The sequence below is a fragment of the Vigna angularis genome, chromosome 6 (assembly GCF_016808095.1).
Source record: "Vigna angularis cultivar LongXiaoDou No.4 chromosome 6, ASM1680809v1, whole genome shotgun sequence".
NCBI classification, from domain to species: Eukaryota; Viridiplantae; Streptophyta; class Magnoliopsida; order Fabales; family Fabaceae; genus Vigna; species Vigna angularis.
In genome coordinates this window covers 1271276-1281786 of record NC_068975.1, presented here as the reverse complement: position 1 = coordinate 1281786, position 10511 = coordinate 1271276, and the positions used below count along the sequence as shown (strand labels likewise).

General features: G+C 33.4%; 1 protein-coding gene across 4 annotated transcripts; it reads right to left on the bottom strand.

The window, feature by feature from the left end:
- Positions 1 to 326: 326 nt before the first annotated feature.
- Positions 327 to 9904, bottom strand: LOC108341220 (OVARIAN TUMOR DOMAIN-containing deubiquitinating enzyme 11). Of its 4 annotated transcripts, none has more exons than XM_017578903.2 (10): positions 9698 to 9903; positions 9297 to 9509; positions 7291 to 7364; positions 6753 to 6807; positions 6548 to 6622; positions 3507 to 3580; positions 3370 to 3418; positions 1718 to 1802; positions 1269 to 1325; positions 327 to 568 (listed from the first exon to the last, which is right to left on the bottom strand). In XM_017578903.2, exons 2-10 carry the CDS (start codon positions 9462 to 9464, stop codon positions 486 to 488), a joined length of 720 nt encoding a protein of 239 aa, XP_017434392.1. In that variant the 5' UTR covers positions 9465 to 9509; positions 9698 to 9903; the 3' UTR covers positions 327 to 485. The 4 variants fall into 4 exon arrangements, 3 of the variants coding, with proteins under 3 accessions (XP_017434392.1, XP_017434393.1, XP_052735122.1); XM_017578904.2 differs by lacking the exon at positions 327 to 568 and adding an exon at positions 943 to 1138 and having other exon boundaries at positions 9698 to 9902; XR_008249928.1 differs by lacking the exon at positions 327 to 568 and adding an exon at positions 2071 to 2127 and having other exon boundaries at positions 1287 to 1325; positions 9698 to 9904.
- Between the last annotated feature and the right edge of the window lie 607 nt (positions 9905 to 10511).

The following is a 10511-nucleotide window of genomic DNA, read 5'->3' as shown; positions in this document are numbered from 1 at the left end:
AAGTGCAAAAAGTACTAGTGAAGCGGGAAGGCTTAGATGATGCACATGCTACATGGGAGGATTGGCTATCATTTCAACATATCTACCCACATTACAACCTTGAGGACATGGTTGATTTTAATGAAGGAGGTAATGGCATATCAACAAAGGGGAAGTTGGAACTCAGAAAAATTCAGATAATTATGTTATAAACAAAGGACAGGTGTCTAATATTGCAGTTAGTGTGGGAAATAGGAGGAGCACAAGGATTAAAGATAACCAATTCACCCGAAAGGATTACGCGTGAGAAATCAATTATAAAATCTAGGTACAGGAGAACAGAGGGGTACGGAAAAAGTTGTGTTCTCTCTCTTTAAAACTAGTCACTTTCTGAATTCTCTTCGTAAAGATTTCTATTGTTGAGTAGCAATGTTTCAGGCGAGTATGGGTAACCATCCACTATTCACTATAATAATACATTAGAAAGATACTCATCATTTTATCTGTCATATTTCTTCCTTGTTGCCCTTCATTACATATATACACAGCTTGTTCATCAAGAATATCCTCCCACATGTCCCGCACACATCTACATTTTAGTGAGTAATTAAACTAAAAGGATTAAAACCACACATCTAGTAGATGATCGGAATTAAAAACACAATTAAACCTAAATCTTTAATGCAAATTTGAGGTTGAATACATGAAAATAGGATGTTACCAGTCATGAATGCATTCCTCCTCCACTGCATTTTTTCTTAATTTTTGTAATTTTCTTATGTGTTTTCTTGTATAAGAAAATAACTAACCCGGCAGCTCAATCCAAATCAATCTGAAAGCGATTTGGTTATGTCAAGTCGAATTGACTTGAAAAAAGATTGTGGATTGAACTATCCTAACCCATTATTATAATTGATTCAGACCTGAGTTTTCTATAAACCCTACTTAAATCAAGCTGACATACATCTTATAACATACTTATACTCCCACTTGGTAGAAAATAAGAACTGTACAATGATAAATTCAGAGTTTGGTTATACTTCTGTGGTTTGTACAAGTTTGGTAGTTGCTAAAATAATATGCATAAACTGGCTTTTCTAATATGTTTCGTCAGTCTAGAAGAGCCAAAACTTTTTCTTTGGTACTCTAGGCGGAACATCTGTAATATCATTCAACAAATAAAACAATTAGCTTATTTGTTTGGTATAACTTCTGAAGGTATGAAAAGAATATAGCGATAGAAAGAACAAAATTCCATTTCAAATTTATTCTATTAGGCATATTATTACCTCCAGTAGCGTACAATGAGTTATAGTGCACTTCACTCCAAAAGCTTAGCCATAGCTCTACAGGTCAGAAAAAAAATCACAATCAACCAAAACAAAACATAAAAGCTAAGGATGGAAAATAGTTCTTGTGGTCTGACTTTTCATGATATAATGATTAAAATACCAAATAATTTTCACTCAATGGCTAAGCTAAAGTTCAAGGGGAATGTTTATTCCCACTCCAATTTAATTTTTTTTTATCTAATATATACTTCTTTGTTTTATTAATCAAACCAATAATTACAAAAATCGTTATAAAATTTACTCAGAGGAATGGGAATGGGAAAACATACAATCGAGTGACAATAGGCATTCCCTATTATAAGATCTCTTGCGATAATAACACACCACTACTAATACATGGACAAATGAAACAAAACATTGCGCCAATCAACATTAACAATACTTGCCTCTAGTGGGATTTTTGTCATTAGGAAGGATCTCAACATAGCAAGTGTCTCTGAAAGAGGTGACTAAGCAAACTTTGGCACCAAACTGACGAAAAATCCATTAGTAATCAGAAGTCAATTTTAACCATAAACAGCAAACAAATCCTAATATGGAAATTTTAAATAAACAAATGCACAAATTAAAAAAGGCAATGGATAGTAAACCAAAATGATCACCCTAAAACTGGGAAATTACAACTCATGGCTTAGATCACCTAACTAACTTCCTCTATGATCTTCTGCTCTATAATAGCAACCAAATATTTTCTAACAAGTTATTTGTCTTTCTCCTACTCTGAACTGAGATGGCCTACCTAACAGGGATATTTGTAACATGAGCTTCCAAACTTACTCAACGTGGGCATAAGAACCTTGTATTCCACACAAAAAAGTTACAACAAAATGTGAGCCTAATATAAACTACGAAAAATCTATCTATTCCATACAAAACAGAATTTCTATTGACATAATTTATTGGGATTATTGTACGTAGTTTTCAGTATCTCGCATTTATTTTTCTCTCTTTCAGCATAGAAGGAATGGGCGTACAATCTTGGCCTTAAGTTTACCCTAAATTACTCTAGATCACATGGGCACTTTGCAAGGCAGGAATTAGCTCGTGAATAGGAGTCAAAGCCCTACTCATGAAGAAGTAAGAATTATGACCAACGGTAGAATTGTGATTCTGCGTATGGGTCAAAAGAAGTGAAGCAGTGATAGTAATCTATCTTCTAAATGGGATGCGCCCAAACAGTATAGGGCCTAATATTATCTGTTATTGGAGAGAGAAGGTGTGCTGCGTTTGTGGGGGGATTACGTAAGATTTGGAAAGAGAAATTGAAATCAAGCCTACGATATATATTGTATCAAGTATAACCTTAGGATAAAAATACGTCTCCCACCTATGTTAAGGAATTAGAAAATCTTCCAGAAATTTAGTTTTATTAAATTTTCTTAAGTTTTCACATTTGAGTAACCTCATTGAGTTATAAAACTCTCTCCTTAGTCATTTTTAATTTAACAATTCTAGTAATGACCAGTAATGTTCTTCAAGGATCTACTTGCGGTGGGAAGATCATCTGAAGCTGTTGTAATTTTCAAAGTGCTCTTATGTTCTCAATTTTTAAATTTTTTACTTTTGGAAATGATTTCGTATAGGAAGAGGAAGACCTTTGCTTCGTGAAACACTTTATTTTGGTAAACAAAACTCATTTTGATCATTGAGCTTGGATGAACGAGAATACGATAAACTTCAGAGCTGGAAGTTATCTCTTGTTCTAGCAATTCATGAGCCTTAAATTTGGGTCACGAACATAAAAGGTGAGAAAAACTTTTTTGGTGATAATTGGAATGGAATATCAAAAGAGATATTATTTACAATAACTTTCTTTAGAAATAGTAGAACATAATGAAACGTTAAGATAATTTTTGGCTTGAGAATATGATTTCTGACATAATTATGTTTTTTCTTTTGTCTGGGTATACACTGTTCTCTTGATATACATCATAGTTCTCAGAATAACAAATTGGAAACAACTATGTAATTAAGAGGGAAAAAGTATGGAACTTGTCATGATTTCAGATAAAAGATCTATAGACTTTAGATAACTTACATGGTCTGCAGCTGCTTGTAGTGTAACATGATCTCCCCACTCCCCTGATCTATTGGCAGACAATACACAGATATTGAATTAGAGTTACTATAAATGCTACATGCTCTCTAAAATCAAAGCAGAATTAATCAGCTAACTTTTTCATTTTCTTCAAGTAGCTTTTGTACTGCATTGGTACATAACCTTCATACAATTTTTTGTGATGCTTTAGCTGGAGAAAAACAAAACAAAACAAAGCCAAATAAGAAAGATGAATAATAATATAAGATTAGTAAAGAAACAGACTTTAATGCCTTCCACTCAGAAAGCAAAATACTATTAAAGACTGCCCAATTATGAATACACGATTACACACATATAGCATGAAGGGAAGAAAAAGGGCCAAGAGTGTGAGTCATGTGATGTTTTATTAAAAAACTTAGGGTTAAGTATGTTTTTAGTCCCTAAACATTGACACGAAATTGGAATTCCTCCCTATCTGAAACTTTGATACATTTTGGCTCTCAAACTTTAAAATGAACGGATAGAGTCCATTTAACCCAATTACGTTAAATTTTTTTGATGTGTCAAATGCATTTCATGCTAGTATTTGAGTTGTTTACACCATTTGACATGTTCCCACATCAATAAATGCTGGGAAACGCATTTGATGACGGGTAAAAAGAATTTAACGAATTGAGTTAAAAAAAATATGTCCATTCATTTTCTTAATTTCAGGCATCAAAATGCATCAAAGTTTCGGATAGGGACAAATTCTAATTTCAGGTCAAAGTTTACAGACTAAACATATTTGATAGGATATAAGTTGTGCAGGATAGAAGGAAACAAAATGATAGGATATAAGGTGTGCAGGATAGAAGGAAACAGATTAGGAAGTAGTTGTTAGTTAGGTTGTTATGTTGTTGACTGAGGTTTCCTTTATATATAGTTGGGGCGGGAGGGGGGGTCCTCAAATGGAGGGGACTTTGGGATTAATTTTGTAGATTGAGCTTTGACTCTTTGTAAAGGGAAAACCCTTGGAGGAGAGAGTGCTCTCCTATTTTGTGTTCCTTTTCAATCTATACAGTAAAGAATATTACTCTTCTTCTTGTTCCCAATTCTGGATTCCTAACAAATTGATCTGACCTGCCGAATAACGAAGTGGTGGAAGCATGGAAGGAAGAGTCAATACTTTGGAGAGGGGGGCCAGCGAACATAAAAGGGTGATAGCAGAATGGAGAAGAAGTTTCCAAGAATTGAAAGAAATGATATTGGAATACCATAATCAAGAAAGGGACTCAAAAGGAAGGGAGAAATCTCTTGACAGAGCAAGAAGGGGAGGAAAAGAGGAATTTCTTCATGACATCAAGAAAGGAAAGAAAGAAGTAAAGAAGTGTAGGGTTGCTAGGTAAGATAGTCTGCTAGACATCAAGAAAGTCAAGCAACCCTCAAATGAAGGATAAAATTCAACCAATTGGGAGAAGAAAAGAGAAACGGTTATCATTAAAGAGGATGGAGTTGACCAAGACCGTGAGGGGAATGTTGTTACCATTACATCAGGGAGTAGAGTGTCAGAAACTGCTACTTTGAGTGTTGATTGTTTTGCAAGAATTAGAGGGCAAGATAGGAGAGAAGAAAATATATGTGAACAGGAAGGCCAAGATGAAAACTGTGATGGAGACATTGTTTGTGTTGTTGTTGAGAAAGTCACAGAAGCTACTGCTATAAGGGTGGATAATGTGACAAATGTTGGTAGGGAAAATACATCAGATGAAGACCATGATGGTAATGTTGTGACTCTTGCTTCTCCAAGTAAAATTGCAAAAGTTGTTGTTTTTAGTGGAGATAATGTGGTAGGTCGTGGTGTGTATGTCAAAACAGTGAAAATGGGTGAAGACAGAGGAAAGAAAGCAGAATGTGGTGGGAACATTGTGACTATTATGTCTGGGAATAGAGTAGTAGATGCAACTGTTTTGAGTGGGGAAAAACTCATCCAAGAATGCAAGATATTGGTGTCACAAACATATAAAACACCAGAAGACCAATGGCAGGGATATTTCTTTGTAGGGCTGCAATCTAACGTTCAAATTCGGCTGCCACAACAGAACCACATGACTAGGTTAGAGATATGCAAATTGCTCTAGAGGTGGGAGAAGGGTCAACAATGAAGGATCACACCCTCTGTAGTGAAGAAAGAACCAAAGCAGAAGTGAGATGTGTAATAGAAAAATATATTATGATGGAGGAGGAAGGGGATGCAACAATAAAGAGAGTTGGAGGTGGAGATGCAGCTAGGCAACAAGTTTTCCCAAAATCAAATTTACATAATATGAATAAGAATTCATGGTTGAACTTAGATGTGATAATGATTGGAACATCGATGCCTTTGGAATTTTGGGATTCCAAATTACTGAGTTCAGAATCTGGTATACAAAAACCACTCTCATATTGACCACCACCCAAGCCTTCAAATCTGAAATTGCAGGCAGTAGCCAGTGGGATCCCTTCCAATGATAAGACAATATCACACTTTCATGGGATCAAGATTCAGTGTACCAACCTTGAGGACAAGGTTGTTCTGCAGTGGTGTGTAATGATAGGATATAAGGTGTGCAGGATAGAAGGAAACAGAATGATAAGATATAAGGTGTGCAAGATAGAAGGAAACAAATTAGGAAGTAGTTGTTAGTTAGGTTGTTAGGGTGAGTGAGGTTTCCTTTATATAGTTTGGGGGGTCCTGAAATGGAGGGGACTTTGGGATTAATTTTGTAGATTGAGCTTTGGCTCTTTGTGAAGGGGAAACCCTTGGAGGAGAGTGTTATCCTATTTTGTGTTCTTTTCAGTCTATCCAGTAAAGAATATTACTCTTCTTCCTCTTTTCAATTCTGGATTCCTAACAATATTGAACCCAAAATTTTAAATATGTAGCAAACAAGGAAGGCCAGAATTTCGGTCTTAAATTCAAATTTTGATAGGAAATAAAATACCTAGAACTAGGGAGAATTAACGTGAGAATTATAGTAAAGTTTTATCTAAATCCTGATAATTTGTTATTTAGAAATAGGCTGTTATTATTCTTTTTCTATTTATATGCTGTAAATCTTTAACGTGAGAATCCTAGTAAAGTTTTATCCCCTTCCTACTTACACAAAATAACCAGAGAATACGGTGAACTAGAAGAACTATGCAACAAGCACACCTGCTTTATAACCTGCCTCCTAACATGCTTGTGATAATCAGACTTGCGGAACAGCTGATCTGCTAATGCTCTAAACTGTCCAGTAAAATTTTGCAGACATTAGAGAAAATATTATCAGAGGAAAGGGATCATATAACAAAAGTACCAAATGACAGAGAAACTATAACATGACATATAATTTCTTTTTCCCAGAAGAGAAAAAAACCTGACAATTCCCATCACCTTCCATTTGTAGTTCTGCCAAATCATATGTAACTAACCTGTAGAAAATGTTGGAGCAAAATTCTGAAGTAAAACAAAATACCTTACGCATAAAAGATACAAAGCAAATAATTTGGTCCACACAAACTATGCCCTGTCCGACGCTTCTAAACCATTATCATTGACACGTAACACACACAAACTTGTCAATCAAGTTATAACTTGAATCCAACTTGTGCTTCCTTTTCAAAAAATGAGAGAAATACAAAAAGCCTCATGGGAGTTGAAAAATAGAACTATGATAGAATTCCCAAATAGCATATTATCTATCCTTCTTCTCATTACGACAGTAACAATGTTGAGAAGATAGAACATGTTTGCTTTTGTAAACATAAAAACTTGATTAATTTCAATTTCAACATACAAAGCACAAGGAAGGAACTATTGAATTTCATGGAAAAGACAAAGCAAATTTGTAAATAAAACATATCATTGGTCTGGTAACAAAACTAAAATAAATCCTAGTACATTAAGCCAGTCACCTTTCAGATAGCCTCTCGTGGTCTAATGTTGCATCGTTTACATCAGGAATTTCTCCATTAACGCGGGGAGTGTGCTGCCAACACACTGAATTAGTTTCTCATTCCAATGCAGATAGTAGTATACATACGAGAAAAGGCATAACAAAGGGTATAGGTCAGAGTAGTTTACATGGGATATTTGTATGAGTGGATTACATGAAAAATTTCTAATAGGTATAAATTAAAAACATTTTAAGATATTGGTTGAGACCACTCTAGTGACAATTGATAATAAAGCTCTGAGAACTATTAATCTGTGACAGCATATTTTTCAGCAAGTTATATTTGCATAAAACGCTTCCTGACTTCATTGCAAAGAATAGTTTTGATATATGCTTAAACAATCAGGAGAAAATCAATAAGAATTTAATCTGTAAATGTGAAATCCCTTCAACAGCATTTGTCGTATGGTAAAAGGAAATTATGTTTCAATTTCATTTTTTAATTCGGTCATGCGTAAAAACAAAGAAGGTGCACTGTTGTATATCCTTAATTTCAACATTATCCCTTCATAAATTATTTCCACAGAAAAACCAAACATTGCATATTCCAAATCTTGGTTAGGGTCAAGTTTGTAGGTATCTTTTGTCCATTAAACATTCAGTTTCAATTGCCAAACATATCCATCACCTCAATTTGACAATTTATTCATTACTTTTCTCATGATTAAGGGGAAAAAGAGATTACTATATGTTAATCCATATGCAAAGGACTATGGTCCCTTAAGCATGTGGGAGGGTCCACATTCAATATAAAAATTTCACATGAAAAGAAAAAAAAAATAGGAGATTACCATTAACTAATATCTCGAGAGAGTAGTTTCTCGCTTATCTCTTACATTATCAAATTACTAAAACAAAAAAGCATATAATTAAGGGTGACTACAAGATTTAAACATATTTTTATTCTGATATTTCACTTTTATGTACAAAGGTTTAAACTAGAAGAATTTGCATATCACTTATCAAAGGAAGAAATTTGATAATTGAATCCAGCTAGTGTAAAGGAGTTGGTTTTCTGATTCTTTAATCGAGTCTCCTTAAAATTTTTATTTACTTTTAACTGCTGTATCTAATAATATGATATGATTTTAATATTTCATTATACAAGCTTTCGTTCAAGTTTTCAGTTTTGTTTGGAGAGATTAAAACTACGTTATTTCATAAGAAATAAGAAATAAATAAAGATTTATAAGAACTTAAATAAATAAATGGGTAAATAATCATTTGAGTAAACCGGTGTTAAATTAGGCCCTATCTAGAAGAACGAAAATTCTTATCTGGTCATTAAATGAGTAACTTAAATAAATAAATGGGTAAATAATCATTTGAGTAAACCGGTGTTAAATTAGGCCCTATCTAGAAGAACGAAAATTCTTATCTGGTCATTAAATGAGTAAGATCACCATTGTATTTTTTGAACACCAATTTGATATTAAGTTGTAAAGTTCATTGACCAATTTGTACTTTTTACTAAATTAAGGACTAAATTATATTTTTTCCCTTTAAAATCTAAATTGCCACTAGTTAAGAGTTCAAGGACTAAATTGGTAATTTAAACGAAAAAGACAAATAATAATGCATGATGGATAAATAATCAATGTGGTCCAAATGTGTAAAATGATGGCAATTTTGTCATTGAAAAAAACGAAAATTTTGATTTAGTAGTGGATGTATAACAATTATGAATTAGTCCATGAACTTAACACTCTAATATCATATTACTCCAAAACAAATATAATACAGTGTCAAATTGGTTTTAAAATTACAGCTTAGTGACAAAACTCATGAATATTAACAACAACACGTAAGTGTGGCAGTATTAAGCCTGATTTCTGTTCCTTCAATAACTAAATCACCACATACACACATTAACGACCTAATTTATACCCTGTGCAATAAAGCATGATTCTGATATTCAAACAAAATACAGGAAAAGAAAAGAAAAGCATGATTGTAGCATCTTACTGGAATGGAATCTAAATGTGAAAGTCTCTTTCCAAGCCTATTGTCTGCCTTCAGATTTTCGTCCTCTGCCAATATGCCTGCAATTGTTTGGTCATCCTCTGTTTCCAGAGATATGCTGTTCAAACTTGAGCTCGAACTACCACTTCCACACCTCAGCTTCTCGCTCATACCTTCTCCTCCTGTTATCTCAACACATCCAAATCCAATCGCAATCTATGCATAACAAGAACACAAAATATTCAACAAAAATCAAGTAAAATAATGAATTCATAAGAACTGAACACAATCAGGATTTACAACAATGATTTCTTCACTGTAACTATCATTCAACCATTCAAACCACGAAAGAAAAGCGAAGCCCAAAATAAAAAAAGAAGAAAAAGGTGTGTTAGGATTATTACCGTGGTTGGGTTCCGTAGAAGAGGAGCAAACGAAAAGGTTGATGCGAAACCAAACAGGAAAGGGTTGATTGAATAAGAGAAGAAATGAATGTGGAAGTTGGAGAGAATTGAAGGGAAGAAAAGTAGGACTGGTTTAGGAGGAAAACAGTTGGCTTTGGGGAAGGAAAAGAAAATAGCTACACGGCAGCATTACGTTTGCTTCAGTTCGCCGCCGTTTTATTTTGATTTTTTCAAAATCTTCCAATTTGACCACTCCTTTTTACTTCAAAATATCGCTTCCAATAATCATTTTCTACTTTTTTAAATTACTTAGTGAAAAACCGTGATTTAGATCGTGATTTTAATGTTATTTTCATCAATGAAAAAGTTTGAACCATAGAAATTAAGAGCTTCCCAGAGTTTCAAGGCTACAACCACCGTTTATAAAAGAGTATTAACTCTTTGGTTTATTTAAATGAATTTAGGTAGAGTGATGGAATAGATTTAAAAGGATTTGAAAATAAATTTTTTTGTTATTTAATTGTGTGAATTTGAAGATAAGTGAAAGTAAATTTGAAACATTTATGAGAATTTTTATAAGATTTGATTGATGTAACAAATTAAAAAAATTTACTTTCAAATCCAGTTTCACTTACTTCCAAATTCACTCAAATAAACAATAACAAAATTTATTTTTAAATCCTCTTAAATTCATTCAATTACTCTCCCTCAAATCTATTATTTCCAAATCGAACAAAGTCTAATATCTAATTTTTTAAAAAAGCTTCTTATTGCTTCCTATTTTACCATAAGTCTCCAAAGAAACAAACCTAGA

Bases quoted from the DNA above. Each gene is read 5' to 3' on its own strand.
- LOC108341220 (XM_052879162.1), bottom strand. From the start codon at position 9,464: ATGAGCGAGAAGCTGAGGTGTGGAAGTGGTAGTTCGAGCTCAAGTTTG. The intron at 3,419-3,506 runs GTTAGCTGATTA...GTCTGCCAATAG, and splicing joins TACTTGAAGAAAATGAAAAA to ATCAGGGGAGTGGGGAGATC. The intron at 1,326-1,717 runs GCAAGTATTGTT...TCTGACCTGTAG, and splicing joins TGACAAAAATCCCACTAGAG to AGCTATGGCTAAGCTTTTGG.